Raw genomic sequence first — 16,683 nt, forward strand, 5'->3', positions numbered from 1 at the left:
ATTACCTTCTCGGAAGCCCAATTGTTACCAGAATTTAAAAAAATAATAAAGTGGGCATTTAAATGACTCACGTTGTGCATTTCTACGAAAGCATACATCTTCCCGGCGTATATTTTCATTTAACCTTGCTTTGTAGACAAAACCGAAGCGATTTTTGAATGGTGTTTGCAACGTTTGCGAAATTCCACTGCTTCTTGAGATCGTCAACTCGTCTTTCGTCTGGGAACGAGGAGGAAAGCGACAACAAGCATGACTCGAACGTACCATGTTTGTTAAACTGAAATAGCATAAACCGAGCATAGGAAGGAGAGAAAAAGCTGCTGCTAAGAAAAAGAAAAGTGGATTTCTTGGTGAAAAAAATCAGTAAATGCGTGAGCTAACGAAGGTAGCGTGGAGCAGTGTTGTTTTGACGTTTAGCTTGCGAAATACCTGACAGTTGTGTGTAGATTAAATTATTTTTATGAATAAAACGAGCGGGCTTCGGGTAGATAGTATCCGTTGTGTGGCATTTATAAGCTTCTACTAAATTAGTCAATAACTCAACGAAGATATAACTAAACAGACCGTCTCCGGAAGCGACTGTTCTGTGCTCCCATTTGAGCTAGCACTTGTGCGGTCTGTTTTGAAGTTTGACGTCATTGACGCATCATAGTGCGAAGGAAGCGCCCGCGGTATTACCTAGGCGTCCCCCCCCACGATTTACATTTCTAAATCCTGTCTAAATAACACAAATTGTACGTGCATACCGTCGAAAAAGTAACAGCAATTGAGCAATTCGATTACCTTATAAACAAGCTCGATGAAGCGGTTTCAATCTGTTATTGTTTGTGCGAGCTTTATCCTGTCGAAGCTTGGTTTGTGAAAAGCAATGGTTGTTATCGATTTTCATTTGCCACAAGTTAGTCGATTGTGAAAATAAAACATGGGTTTTATTAGGAAACAATAGGAAAAGTGTACGCTAAAATCAACCTCGTAAAGTAAATCAACACGACTGTTGTGGAAGGATTCTGTTCTGCGAAACTCCATTTTGCAAAAACAAGACCTTCATTTATGGCGTACTACGCTACTTTTGCGTGTCGGTAATATCGATAGCGTTATTGCGCGTCTTCTTCGCTACGCAGTGTTGTGGGTTCTATCTGGTGTTTGTTTTCTAAATAATTTCTCCTCATTCCAGCAGATAGCAAAATAATCCAGTAAATAATCATCGTGGCAGTCCTTCAGAGTTCAGCGAAGCCGTAGTGAAACAAAGAATAAAGCAAAACAATCGTGAGACAGGTGTCTGGGGAAAGAGGCGTCGGTGATTGCGCCTTTTAAGGCGTTATTCTTCCTCCAGCAATCCTGTGCATTAAATCCATCGTATAAAACTACCTCGCAGTGAAAAATTTCAAGTCTTTGGCCCAGTAACGGGAAACGAGTGGTACGAAGCAGAAAAGGCAACAGCCCTGTGTAAAACCTCTCCAAAGTGCAAAAGGTAGCCCGTGAAATTTATTCACTCGCCAACTGTGACAACGCATTTCCAGTGTAAGAAAAAGAAAACAACAACCAGCCGTAAACAAGTGGCGGTGTGCGAAGAAGCGAAGGAAAACGGCGAGGGTGAGGTGAAAAAATAACCCAAACAAAACAAACTGCACTGCGACGACGCACGTCCTTTCGCAGCGCGGTCCTGAAGGCGTGTGTGCGTGTTTTGAGTGTTTGCACGGGCAATAATAGTAGTAACAGTAGTGTCGTAGTAGCGGCCGGCCGTAGTAACGGTGCAGTGTACAGTTATCCCGAGTAGGCGCCGGAGACGCGAGAAGGATTCTTTTGTCCGCAGCTGGCGTCGGTCGCCACCATTGTTGCACAACATTACCACGATGGCCGGTGTTTTCGACCTGGAGCTGCCCGAGGGGGATAACGTTCGCGATTCAGACGACGACATTATCGAGATCGAGGATGTAAGTGTTTTTTTCCTCCCCATTCCGTTGTTTACTAGGTTTATGGTGGGATTTCGGGGTTTCAAACGAGCCGGAGTGGAATGAACTTATTACCGTCTCCTGTTTCGAGAATGCCCGGTTAATGAACCCTTGCATGGGTACTGGTTCTTCGACTTCTGTTCCTCCCCGAGGGGTTATGTTTGGACCGGGGAAAGAGGGAGTCTTGATGGGATCAAGACTTGTGCCCTGTCGGTCGCCAAAAAGATGCACCCATTTCGTGTCGGGTGGTTGATTCCTTCCTCGTCGCCTCCTTTACCGAACGTTCCATTCGACTGCACCCAAGACGGAGGAGTGCTGAATCGTTCATGGTGGACGGACAAGAATGGTAAATAGAGAGAAGAAATATGAAACGATTGCTAATGAATGCGTTTTGCTTGCCACTCTACCATGGTTTTATTTTTACGCCTATTTTAGCCATGTAATTGTGCCTGCATCCTTGCTGCCAAAAAGGACGCTAAGAAGACGGAGTTTGCCTGTAAAGTTCGATGTCCTTCGGAGCGAATTGTAGAACGTTTCTCGTGGAAGACCGGCGTCAACAACTCCTGCCGTCCAAGAAAACCGAAACGGGAGCAATGCCCTCTTTACGATTGTCGCGTCGCGGCCGCAGGGTGTGGTGTGCGAGTGTGTGTGTACCCTTTTTGCGGACACTTTTCGGTTCTGTTACAACCGTCTCCCCATACTTCGTTCGCAACTCGCTGGGGCGTTGTTCTTGGTGTCTGCCTCTTTGGACCGTCCCGGCATCTCCCTTCGCAACTCCTTCTCTTTCGTGTTGCCCCACCGGCAAGCTGCGTTTGTCAGTTTACCATCACCAGCGGTCAATCATCCCGCGCGAAAGTACCACCGCATGTTCTGGGGAAGAATATAAAACCCACCAAAAAAGAACGTCCGACCAAGAGTTCAACCCAAATCGGTTCGATTGTAAGGCCCGCAAAAGTAAACGCGATAACGAATTAATTTACCCAGCACACACCGGGCGTGAAGGGGAATAGGTGGAGGCCGTCGTGGTTGTTCGGTTCCTTCCATGTGAATTCGCCGTGAAGTACGCGTTGAGTTTAAGCAGTCCAAAGCAATCTCACCTGGCGGAAAAAAATTGAACCCGGACCTTAGAAAATAAAATTCACGAAACAAATTGCAGGCAAATAGAAAAAAAATGTACAAGAAAAACCCCCGAATCGAGAACCGGTCGGTTAGAAACCGGGCACGATGACGGTCCAGTCACCACCGGATAAAAAGAGTATGCCTCCCCACATCGAAAGATTTGAAGCGAAACGCAAGAACACCACCAATTGGCGTTCTTACCATCCATCGCGTAAGACCATGCGAAAGAAGTGGAAGATTGTTTTGAGACCAAGAGGTGGCACGCAGACCAACGCCTTGCGGTGGCAAAAGGGTGACGGAATGACCGGAGCAAAGTTCTTTGACACCTGACGGGGTGTACATGTGTTGTTGTTGTTGTTGTCTTTGTTGTTACTTCTTTGCGGCTCCTGAAGAACGGCTTCCAAGGAGCACCTTCCGACGAAGGAGTTGAACTTTTACATCTTCTGTTTTGACTGCCATCTTCGCCGTTTCCTTTCAGGGTCGATAGTGGTGTGTGTTTATTGATCCTCGGGCGTTATCTCCCGGTTGGCTTCATTCAGCGATATTTTTATTTTGACTTGCTTTACCTTGATGAGCTGTGTTTGTTTTCGTCCAGTTCAACATCCATTTTTTGCCGGATGATGCCACTTTTCCGGCGGCTGCATTCGTGCAAGTATATGATTCGATCTGTAACCTGCGTTGCTTTTATAAATTATTCCATTTCCTGGCTTAAATCGTGCTCGTTTACTACTTCACGATCACATTCCTAATGTCAGGTTTAATGCATTCCGATTTCTTTCCGGTTTGTGACTGCATCTATTTACCACTCGCCAGTCCGATGGAATCAAAGATACGGAATAGATTTTAACGTTTATATCTATTACAATTAATTAATTTTTAGCTTCCTTTCACGCGATACTCACCTGGAACAAATTTCGCGTGCGCTGGATGCGGATGTTCTATGGCGGATTGTTTTCTTTAGCTGTTCACCCTTCTACCACCATTTAAAGGGGATGATTCAGAAAAGTATTGCGATGTTATATTTATCCTCAGCTCCTCCGCGGGTAGACAGGGGGGTCTAAGAAGTCAGCGCCCGTCTGTGCGTGTGTGTGTGTGCGGTTGTTAACCCGGCCGGCACGATGTGTGTAGTATTGTTGTTTTGTTGTCTTAACCATTGGAAAGAAAAGCCGCGACTCATTCACGCCAGCATCAGTCATCCGATCACTGAGGCTCGGTTCTACGATATGAGATGATGTTTTCTTTATTTTCTCTCTCGTTGGCGTAGAAAAAAACGAAAAAGCAAACGGACAAAATGCATTGTTGCATACTTTGAATCTGAATTTTGTAATTGAATGAATGAAACAATTCGGTTCATTTATGTCTTTAAAAGGCCCGCCATACATTCCCGAGCTACATATTAAATACACCATTTATCATCCTTTTGAAGCATCACTCTGTTTCTGTCCGAGAGTTTCATTCATTCATATCATGTGACACTCTCGTGCGTGGGGTGTGTTCCCTCCCGATATCTTCAGATATCTCTCTTCAGATACTCCGACTTCAGTTGGCAATTTCACAACCATATAGCCAACCTGCACGCGCACGCGGGGATGCACCGGTCATCGTCATTTGCACGCATGAGATGCAACGCCTTCGATCCCGACATATCCCGTGGTCATTAAACTCTAGGTAGGCTGACGTGAAGCTGCTTACTCGGCTGACGTCACGCGTCCGATGACGTTCCGGAGCGCGCGAAGTACACGACCGACAGGGTAAACAAAGCCGGATACTCTACACGGCCCTTTGGCGACCAATGCGAACACGGGATCTCGCGCCCCCCCACACCAACATCGTCGGGCCGGGGAATCAATGACGCAGCGTCAAACGAATTGTTTCAGCGTTTCGCGAGAGCAACCAGCCTCAGAACGCACAGTAATCCGCATGGAAAACAGCCGGAGAATTCGATCCGCGAGAAAAACGGAGATCGATTTTCGGAGGAGAGAAGCCCACGGCGTACACGTGGCCTCCGGTCGATGACTGGTGGCGCTTTTTTTGTACCGCAAAGAAGCCATTTGGATGACTAACCACCTGGTACAGAGCATGAGTCAATCGAGCTGGTATGGTATACCACACAAAATCAAGCGATGAAAATCTAACCCTATCGGAGGTTGGAGAACACAGGCTCTGAGTCATGGTCACGGCCCAATAGCTTTCTGCATTTGTTATCGTACCAAAGTATGATGTTTTTAGAATAATATGAATTGTTTTTGCTTTCGAATAGATGGTGGACCCTTCTCTTTGATGATGGTTTATGTTTATAACGGTAACTAATGCAACCTTTCGAGGGGTAGGGACATGTTGAACACATTTTTGTTGTGTAGATAGAATTGCCAATTTTATAAAGATGATTTATCTGTGATTTTAGCCTTTTATACATTACACTCTTAACGAGTTTTCTAAACAGTACTATGTAAGATGTCTCACGTTATATCAACATACTTAGCTATCAAATGTTCAATATGTTGTTAGAACTAGCAGCATAGTTCAGTTCGTTTTGTCGGTTGGAAAAGTACGCACCGAAACAGCTGTTGTCTTCCATCTTTGGGGCGTCGTCGATGTTGCCGTTGTTTCCCGCACCAGCACCATAAAAGGCTACGTAAAAGCCCTCCAGCGTGTGTAGCGGTAAAGCCAAACGCCACCCGCCCCGAAAGGCGTACGGAAATTCCCAAGCAACCGGAGGAAAACGGTTTCCACACTCGAGCGAGTGCAGTACGCCGCGAGGTAACAGTAAAAGTTGGCATTTTCTTTCAGTCCGTCGTTTCGGTTCCACAGAAGAAACGCGGAAAGGGATGAAGACGGGCGAAGAACCGTCCAACAACAACCGACGAGCTTGCGTGTGCTCTGGCGTTTGTTGTCGCAAGTGGCTCACCACCGTAGCCTTTTCTTTTTCCCTTTTCTCTCACATTCGTTTGTGTACACTTCTTTGATCGGGGATGGAAAATTCCCTTTTTTAAAAGGCCACATCTTACCGGGTCGGATCGGAATAGGAAAAAGTTTCGATGATGGAATGCAGTGCTGCTGCAAATGTTACAGTTCACAAGACCTGCAGGTTGAGATTCTTCCGGTGGTGTGACCGCCGTTCACTTTCTCAGCATTCAACTCTCGCCGCCTGTTTGTTGGGTGACAAGTATGCAAATTATACCCCTTTGCTTCGTTTGCTTTGCCTTTCTGTGCGGAGCGCGTTTTCCTTGAGCTTGAACTTCCTACTTTCTTGCGTTTATTTTCCATCGTACTATATTTTTCTACAAGCCGCAAATTCCTTCCTGGGGTAAACAAGATCTACTCTAGTAAAAAAATTTGTTAATAGCTACATAAAATAAACTAACTCAGGAAAATTATTCATACTTGAATTAAATTTTATGATTATTCAAACTTGATTTAGATTATCCTCACAAATATGGCGCAATTTGCGTGACACCATTCCAATTAAAATAAGTATGAAATCGGAACATTCAACATCTTCGTGTGGCGAACGGTGAACGGAACAAAACACTAGCCAACATTCCAGCCCGGCTGCTGGGTGGTGCGATAACCCTTCCTGAGTGTGCCTCCACCGCCCTCCCGGGATCAGCTGATCGGTGCACCGATCGTACCAGCCTTTTACCCGCGACCTACTTCTTTTCGCGTCTTGAGATGGTGGTGGCCGCCTGAGCCGCTTGCCTTGGCCGGTTGTTCCCAGCTGGTCAGATGTTCTATTATCTCTTGGAAGGCGGAAAAGGGGTAGGGTGAGGGTAGGGTTTTGTGGACGCCTTACGCAAGCAAGTTTGTGTATGTGCGTTCGATGGTGGCTCGAGTGGGAAAAAATGGCGCATGAGAATGGTATTTGCAAATCGCCTACTTTCCCTTTGATCGTGCAAAGTCCACGCTATTTAACACAATTATTGTATGTGTGTGTGTTGCGTTTCTCCAGCATCGTATGTTCACTTTGCCAATCGTTATCATTCGATTCGGTTATGAACGAAGAAAGAGAGATGGAGAGAGCCGGAAGAAAGTGAATGGAACAAACTGTAGTTGATAAACCCCGAATAACCCCCGGTCGTTGTAATATAAGTCACGAAATAAATAAACTCTAGCTTTTTGGACATCTCATCAAATTGTTTGTTGAATTTCTTTAGCTTGATCGAATGAGTTCTACTGTCTTAAAATAACTATATATTGTTTACAAAAAATAGTTGGTACGATATTACTTTTCTGAAACATGTGTTCTTCAATTTTCCCATACACGTACCAGGTTTGTTTGCATATTTGCCAATATTTTATTGCTGTACACTTGCAAAATTCCGATTGTAAAGATATTTATAATAAGTAAAAAATGAGAAGATAAAGCAAACCAGGCATGGTATAAAGTTGAAGATAACCAAACTTGTCATCGATTTATCTCCGTAAGACCCCTACCAAATGTTCACCAAATCTAATGCAATTTTGGACCATGGCCAAATTGAATACATAAAGAGGGAGAGGGTTTCTCTGCCCGGTGGGTGAGAATTTGGGAACAACGTATAACCCTAACTAATGTACGTTAATTTTTCGCACGATTCGCACATCGATCGTAGCCGGCTGCTTTCCACCCACTCGGGAAAATCCTAGGTTACAGCGGGTGTCAGTTTCCTCGTGTAGCTAAATTTATTCGTAACCCACACATACACACATACACATGCAAACGCCATGCACAAATCCGATGTTCGTGCTCCCACGTACCAGGCGCCTCCATCGGGGTCGCAAGACTCGGGTTTTGAGGGTGCAATTTATTTTTTCTTCGTGGATTTTGTAGAAAATATCTCACCAGACGTGTGGCGCCAACTAATATTTTCTCGGTGATTTGTCTTTATTTTTTTTTCAAAGGGACCTTTTCCACTGGGAAAAACGTCAAATAATGCAGCTCAATTTCGATATTTTCGTGAGTTGCACCATGTGTTACAAAAAAGTTAAACTCTTTCGAACAAACCCAACCTTCTACAACTCAACGAACGTACTTTTTTCGTTCTAAAATCACTCCGCTTACTTCCGGGGGGGAAAAAAGGGAGACCAATTATTTTCGTATTACACCCGCGTTCGTACTACAACGTTACACGCGTTGGTATTTTTATTTTTCCCTCTCGCCGGCGGCCGAGACACAGTCGTCTGCCTAAATATAGTTCCGGGCGCATAAAACACATTTGTCGCTTTCCGACGTCGACGGATTTGTCTTGGTCCGACCCCCACCCCAGCCAGCCTCTCGCATTTTCCGTGCGCTTCCGCTTTTTTTCCGCGACGGAGACGGAAAACGTTTCCTTCCTCCCTCTCTGGTCGGGTGATTATTTTTAGACCATTTTCCTTTGGGCACACACCTACACCCCCGATACGGACGGGGAGAGGAAGTGGTAATGTGTCGCCCGTCAGTAGGTGGGAGGGATGGTAAGGATTTTCTTCCTTTCTTTACGCCGTCGACGCGGTTTATGTTGAAACGAAAGAAACTTTTTTTGTTTTTGGTTTTCCGATTTTCTCGAGGGTCGTTTCGCTCATGGTGTGTGTATGTGGGTGTGCTTTATTTTTCCTTGGGCCCCGTTTGGGGTCGCCGTGACTTGGTGGTTGAAACATTTAAGGAATTTTCGTCCACGACCTGCCGGCGACAGTTTTGCTCCACGTCATCCTGAGTTCCCCGTGCCGAATCGTTCGTGTGTCATTTGGAAGGGTTTTTCGCGTAGAAGCGAATGATGCTGGGAATTTTCCGAGACGCGCCCACGTGCGTTGGAAAAGTCATCCACCTGAAAAGGACGGTTTTTTTTTTGTGTTGCACTGAATTTTCCTTCGAAGTATTAAAGCTGTAACTCTCTTTTGTTTTACCGTTCGCATGATGGTTTATCTAGCGATTGTGATATTATTTTCCACTTCTTCCATACTCTTGTTTGTATCAAGGACCTCGTGCCTACATCCTACGCAATGACGCACTCGAAAAACTATCTTTTCTCTCTGACGCATAGATAAACGAACTTTTTTCAGTTTCTCTTATCCCTTGCGGATTCCCTGACTTCCTACCACGTAGATCTGAAACATAAACTAACACCATTTGGTTTGGCATTCGATCCTGGAGAATGGGATCGTGAACACAAACCCCCAACCACCACCCAAACTGTGCGGAAAGCTATTTTTATCGCCCAAACGAGTGATATCGCCGGTCTATCAATAGATTGGCCCGATTACATCACAATCTCCCTTGTGGTTCGCAAGTAAAATGGGCGCAGCGTGTTTCCTAATTTAATTAATTTAACTGATTTTTTTAAATGCATACCATTTACATCTGATGGCTACAAAGGCGTTTAAAAATTCGACGAATATATATTATAGTTTAATCACTTCAAACTGGTGCTGGGAAAACCCCTTAACTGTGCCATCGTTAGTAATCATTTTCATAATCATGCTACGTGGTGCAGTTCGGCCAAACCATTCCCTAACAACAAATACTACTGGCCTCGTGGAAAAGTAGAAAAATGCCTACGAATTGATGCAATCAAACACTGCCGGACGCTCGCAAGGTTTTGGATAAAATTAGAGTCACTTTGAACAGTGCCAGTCTTGTGTTCGTGTCCCCCGGAGAGAGGGTCTGTTATTGATGGGGTTTTTGGTTCAGCTTTTGGGACACTCCATGGGGAACACCAACACACCAACCAAAAATTCCACACAAATACCACCGAGCACCAAGCACCACATAATCATGCCGAGCCGGCACACGAAACATCATGAGAGGCAACATTAACGGTTTGAGACGAATATAAAAAAAAGGGAAACACAACACCACCACCACCACCCCCCGGCACACACCAAGAAGCAGCCCCGAAAGTAGGTCAATGACGAATGTCTGTTAGACGAACACGCGGACGAAGATAAAAGAGTGGCAGAGAAACTAGACCACCGCGCCGCGCGCCTGTTTTGCGGGGTGGAGGGGGGGGGGGGGGCACACAGTTCGGTGCTGCAAACGGCACTGCATTTAGACGGCTGGCTACAGTGTGGTACACATGTTTTGCTCGTGCTGCTTTTGCGAAAGATACGAAGGAAAAGCCTTCCCAATGTTTGATCACCGAAAATCACCGTATTTTAAAACAAAATACTCTTCATTTGGGAAGGCTTTTTTCCAACCATCACTCTTTTTCTCGTTTGTGTTGGGGTCGGTGAGCGATTGATAAGCTATTTTGGTCTTATCTCTCAAACCGAGCAGTGGCTTGAAAGTCATTGCTGCTATCTATTGCGATTCCAAATTTCCCATCATTCAGTATCATAGCTAGCAAAACATCATTTCTAACCCGTGTGGTATTACTGATTCATGAATTTTATTTTTTTCTCAAGTTTTTCTGGTCTAACGTTCAATCGTTTCCGAAGGTTTCGGCTATTCGATCACGATGATGATCGCATACCTGGGCAGTAAATAGCATTGCGGGTAATTTCTCTGAGTACACCCGGGTTGGACCACAACTACCTTCGGTTGCGAGAAGATGTTGATGGGGGAGTGGGGGGTCTGAAACTGAAAGTCAACCGAGTGGGGTCGGTCGGTCGGTTGGAATCTGTATCAGTAGGTCAAAGCGCGCAGGTTCGAGCAGACGGCGGGACGGCCGGGAGCCGGCCGGCTTGGCACAGATTTTGTCCGATGATTCCGACATTCCGACCATGCTTACCGGAAATACCCAAGCCCCAAGTGATTTATTATTAGCCGTGTTCGGGACGATTTTGTTAGGGACCAGCAAGGGTTAGCGATTTCAAAGTACAGAAAAACTCCCTGAAACGATGCAATGGCCATATCCTATCACCTCCTTTTATTAGTAAATTACATTACATTCAATTACTGTTCAGCGAAGGGCAACACTGCACAAACATAACACACCCTGACCTGACCGTTAGGGATTCCCCGAACAATTACGGGTCGACCTTTATACACGAGTCGTACCGATTCGCGGAAGTCCGAGTTACGTCAGAAGCCGGTTTTGTACGTGGGCAATACTGTATATGCCACACACATATTTTGCATAAACAAACCATCTGCGTCCCTTCCAGACGGGGGAGATTTGCGTCATGATCAAGAAAATAGTCCCAAGCCTCCAAACTCAACTATAGCGAAAATCGTCAGAGCAGACAGGAAGTTTGTGTAGAACATTTACAAAATGTGTGGCAAATGTTGTTTGCTTATCCTACAAAACGACGGGACATACCCGTGGGTAGTGTAAGGATGGAAAATATCGAAGTAAAGTGATTAGTCTTTGAAGGTCAGCAAATACTAAAGTAAATACAACAATTGCTTATATCATTTCACTGACGAATCAATGTGTCGCAGAAATCGCATAAAAGGCGGAGAAAGTAAAAGCAAAATTTGCGGGGGAATGTTGTTGGAGAAAACCAAAAAGAAAAAACACAAACACTTCCTTTCGAACGTCTCGTAAGACTGTAAGAAGGAAATATAAGACATGGGGAAAGGAAATGTCAGCTTTTATAAAATCATGTAAGCAATGGTCGATTTCAGCCGTGTAACTTCTTTCCGTTCGCAGTGAAGCTGAAGTCATACAAGTGTGGAGACAAATTGATTGCCACCGGATGATGACGTATGGCTCCGCTTGTGTTTATGTTTTTGGTGCAAATCGTTGGAGAATGTATTTGATTTTTTTTAGAACATGAACACGTTAACTTTTTACAAAAGAAAACGAACATTAAAACAACAGTTGGAAATCAAAAACTCAATGAAGGCGCGATGAAAATAGTGTGTCATTTGACATTTTGACTACCCTTTTGACATCCGGTTGATAAAACACTGTAAATCCATGTCATTCAATTAATCACCGCAATCCTTTTCGCGACCCACATTCAATTTATGTTCGTGGTCAGTCACAGTTGTCGTTTTAAAAATATTTACATGTTCGTAATCCTCTTATTAGGCCCGTCTTCCATTGAGCGCCGCCTGCTTTTGTGTTGGATGTGAAAGGAAATCAATACGCAAAGTCGTGTTGGTGTGTGTGGGTGGTTTTTTTTTCGTATCGCTTCAAACTGCATTTTCATTGCAGCATATGCATTCGTTTGTCTTGGCATGCAATCGCGGTTTGTTTCTCTCATTCTCACGCGATCCCGTGGAGTGGATGGATACACAAATGGTGTTGTTGTGTGTCGTCATAGTCGGTTGAGAATGAGGTCATCGTGGTATCCAAATATCACAAAGCGCGCGAGAGAGAGGGTTAAAGGTGAAAAAGACGTGGTTGAGCGAGTGAGAAGGCATGATTTTGTGTGGTAATCGATGACACAAAAAATACGATAGAATCAAGAGGAAAAAAATCCCCGAGCAATACTCCATCTTACGTCACCATTTCGTTTCGTGACCTTCCTGCCGTCTCTATCGTTCCCCGTCGTCCGTTTCGGCTGAACACCGATTTGTGTGTTTGTGTGTGTGTGTGCGCGTGGCCCCGATGCACCGATACTGCAGTTGTGCAGCACAAGCCATTTCTCTCTTTCTCATTCGCACTCTTTTCCACCGAGTCATGAATGAAATGTGTACCAGCCTTGTGTGCGTGTGTGTGCTAATTTTTTTCCGGATGTTTCTGCCGAATGAATTGCGCATATACTACGTGAAGCAGCACTCGCTCGTCGTCGAATGCACTCGCCCGAGCAGCGATGATGCGTAATAAAGGGGTGCGCAGGGGTGAATGATGCATTTTTTTTGCAACGTGTGTGCAACGAGAACTCGACGCCAGGGCGCGGTAGTAAAGGGGGCGAGTGGGGCTGGTGCAACGAATAATAAACAAACAAACATTGTACGACTTCGATCGGTTCTCCGCGGGCTGCTCGAGTGCACACGCGTGTGCGGCCATAAACATAAACAATTACGCAGCACAACCACACGCCGGTGAATTCCCTCGGCAAAGTTCCTTCAAATCGTCTTCGCCGGCGTGGAGCGTTGCAAATAGTTAGACGATAAAATACTGCGAAACTATGGTGGTGATCTAAGGGCTAAACAACAGCGCTTTGTTGATTTAGTCGAAAGTAATAGAACACGAGGTTTAGAGAAGGAAGAGTTCCTTCCCGATTCGCTTCAAAGTGTAAGAAATCATCAAGAGGATTGTTTAGCCAAACGCGGATGCCTTTCGATTCCACTGTAATTGTCCATGCCAGCTATGAGTTTTATACGGCACACCGGTATCGTTAAAAGTTAATGAATTATTTTATGGCTGCCATTAGTTGTTGCAGCGTTGCAACATTTTAACGCGCGTGATGGCAATAGAACTGTGGGAGGCAACAGTTGCAACAAAACGGGAAGTTTCAAGTACAGATAGTAAGTTCTGAAAGGAACTATTAAGTATTTCTATATTTCTCCAAACTTTTGTACATTTTTCATTCATACAGTTTCCTGTATCATATGCTGATATTATTGAAAATTACTTAAATTCTATTTATTTCTAAGACACGACATGACACTGATTTTATACATCCAAATTTTTGGTAGCAAATTTCCAATCAAACATTTTCCATTTATTGTAATACATTCGGTAAACTTCAACTAAACTTTTAAAAAATTATTGCATCCTCTGTTTTTGCAACTTTTCTTCAATAAAAAACACAATCGATGTCGTAAAGGAGACAAATCGATGCGTCCAAAGCGAAGAATTTGTAATTAGTGCGTCGACTAAATATAGTGCACGGATTCTTACCACTTCCTACTAACGGTTGTAAATATTAATAAGATCTTTATAAAGCTATGGAAATTATTAAAATCTAACTTGTAAAAGAAGCGTGAAAAAGGTGAAATAAAAAAATAAATTAAAACAAAGAAATGTTTCTCAAATGAATATTTACTATGGGTAATTATTCCAAGGTTGCCCGGGCCTGGGCACGTGTCTCCCTTCCGACCAGCAGCAACCTTGGCCGCCCTTGATTCCACCCGGTATCGCCAACAGTGTCTTCTGATAGCACAAGTTTGCTGCAAGTGCAGGGAGTCGGTGCGAACTCATGCCCGCAAATGATAACGCACCAGAAGTATAGAAAAAGTGCGAGGCTTCTGCAAAAACAAAACAAAAACAAGTGAGTAAAAATATACGCTGTTATTGAACGGTGTGTCTGCTACATAAACAATAACGATACCACCTGACGAGTGGGCTGCCGAGAACGTGAATCAAGCTGTTCGATTGCGGGTGCAAAACCACGGGGACAATTTGCAAAGTTGTTTTTAGTAATGTTTGCTCACGATTCAACTGATAACAACGCTTCGTTGTAGCGCCATTTTGACACGTACCTATCGTATGGCAGCTTCCTTGTCCATGCCCTCCCGCTTCGGGCTACCACAACCATTTCACTGTTGTGTCACTCACGATAAGAGTGTCGCTTGCGCATGTGCGTTTTCCGCAGGAGATGAGAAAAAGTTAGTATTTTCTTTTTCGTTTCGTTTCGTTTCCGTTTGCCCGTCAGTGGCGCTCGGTAGTCGGCTAGTACTACTTACCGCAGCACTGCTTTCACGTGTCCTTTAACACGGCCTGCTGCCACTCCCGGTTTTGTTAATGTGAATGACCTTCACATACCGTTCTTCCTCGGCAAGGCCTACTCGACTTTGTTGGCTGTTGTTTGTTGGATTGAGTGGAGATGATGTCAATTCGGGAGTGCTTTCGAGGTTGATTCAGTGATGCTGATATCACGTTTCTTGCTCATGTTTCTCCCCATGACGAATGGCGCCTTAGTGATGCCATTCGCTTTTGATAATTTTATTTAAATTCTTCGAACTTCTCGTTGCGTGTTACTTAAAATCGGAGGAACATAAAAAGTACTGGGACTTGATAAGAGTTACGCCGAACTTTTAGTGTTTGGTGTTTCATAGTTTACTCTTTTCTTGATATTTATTAATTTATTACTGACGAAGTACTCAATGTACAAAAATAGAAACAAAATAAAACTCATTTCGAGATGAAAAGTTTAGTGGAATTTTCTTCCCTACTTAAGGTTTTGTACGGTAACTTGCACGATGGAAATTGAGCTGTTCCTTCGGCCTGACTTGAAAGAAATATCACGGATAATGCGTGAAAAACTCCGCTAATTGGTGGCAATGACAGCAGCAACAAAAAAAACGGGGGCTAGTTATAAAACACATTTAATATTATTCTGGGTGCAGTCGGGCGTACGTGTGTGCTGTGTGTGTGTGTGTGTGTGTGTGTATGGTTGCGATTCACCGGGTCTCGTCCGTCCCATAAATTCGTTCTGTGCCCCGTTCGTCGTCCTGCTTCACAGCATAAGAGCTCGCCCCAAACCAAGACCAGTTTTCGGCCAAGAAATGGGTTTAAGAAAATGTGTCTTCCATTCGCATTCGGATCTCTGGGGGGTTTGTTTTGTTTTTGCTCCTCTCCCGCCCGCCCACCCGGTCCCGCCTCGATCCGAGCTACGCGGCTCCTAAACGCCGGGTCCAATATGGCCGACGCCAACAAGTCGACGTGTTTGTGCGGTGTTTCCGTCGTTCATCGAACGATAACGAAACCGCCGGTCCGCGAGTGCGAGTTCAAGGTAGTGCACGATTGGAATATATTTTGACGCAGTCCAAAAATTTATCGCCTCTAGGAAGGGGGGAGGGGAAGGCGGGAAGCGTCGTCACGAGGGAGGTGAGGGAAGGGAGGGTAGAAGCTTCGCGGTTCGTGACGCCCGTTTGTGCCGTTTTGTGGTCGCTGAGAGCTTGAGAGATAGAGCTCCGTGGCTCGCGTAAGACACTGGGCGGAAGGGGAAGCCTAAGCAGGGTGGCGAACGGGTGGGCCGACAGATTGTGCAAATAGTAATCGTCGCTCTAAGTGTACGCGAGCAGTGACACTAGGGCGTCGGCACACACAGACAACACAGTAGAAGCTAGGAGACGAAATGTTCGCTCTGAAAAAGGGTTCCTTCTGCTCTCGGCCTGCACATTTCGAGGAAAATCGGCATCATGTAAGAGGATGTCCTTGGTGTGTCAGACGTTCAGTCCCGTCCCTCAGCCAAAATCCCGGAAGCAAAAGCCGCGGTGTCCCGGTTTGAAGTTCGCTCCAGTTTCTTCAGCGGACGAAATTTCTTGTCGAGTTTGGTAGTCCGCCCCTGAAAGTCCGCTGTCCTAACAAGCGGCTGACTGGCCGAGGAACGTACACGAAATTGATTCATGACAGCGTACTTTCGGCCTTTACCGATAAGATGGAGGCAACATTAATTAATTACATTAACTGACAACTCGACGTTCAATTGGGGTGAACGTTATGGATTGTCTGTCCAGTGATAAGCGTACCTTACTTTCACATTTTAAATGTTTTACGTCCCTTACTTTGAACACCAAACAAAAATAATTAATATTTTTGACAATCAGGTGTATTCAGGTTGCTTGAACTTTTCAATGTTCATAAAATTTTATCAGAACAAAAAATGGAAGTTTCAGGGGAAACGTTTTCAGAAGCGTATTGTTATAAACTTTGTTGATTAATGTTACCCACAAGAGCGATGTTTTTGTTTCATGAGGTGATAGTAGTGTTGTGCATAATGAATCTTTTGGTGAGATTCATTCATAAGAATCTTTTGGCGAGATTCATTCATAACTCGGGGTCCACACTACAGCGTGACGTCGCCTGACAGGAGC

At 44.8% G+C, this 16,683-nt stretch overlaps 1 protein-coding gene across 1 annotated transcript in view; it reads left to right on the top strand.

Annotated features, from left to right (window-relative positions):
- Nucleotides 1-1,185: 1,185 nt before the first annotated feature.
- LOC131281258 (ribosomal protein S6 kinase beta-2) overlaps nt 1,186-16,683 on the top strand; it is a 29,081-nt gene continuing 13,583 nt past the window's right edge. Inside the window, exon 1 of the mRNA XM_058310532.1 lies at nt 1,186-1,934. Within this exon, the coding sequence (XP_058166515.1) occupies nt 1,854-1,934 (81 nt within the window). The 5' untranslated portion in view covers nt 1,186-1,853. The remainder of the gene's footprint in view (nt 1,935-16,683) is intronic.

The sequence above is a fragment of the Anopheles ziemanni genome, chromosome 2 (assembly GCF_943734765.1).
Source record: "Anopheles ziemanni chromosome 2, idAnoZiCoDA_A2_x.2, whole genome shotgun sequence".
Taxonomy (NCBI): Eukaryota; Metazoa; Arthropoda; class Insecta; order Diptera; family Culicidae; genus Anopheles; species Anopheles ziemanni.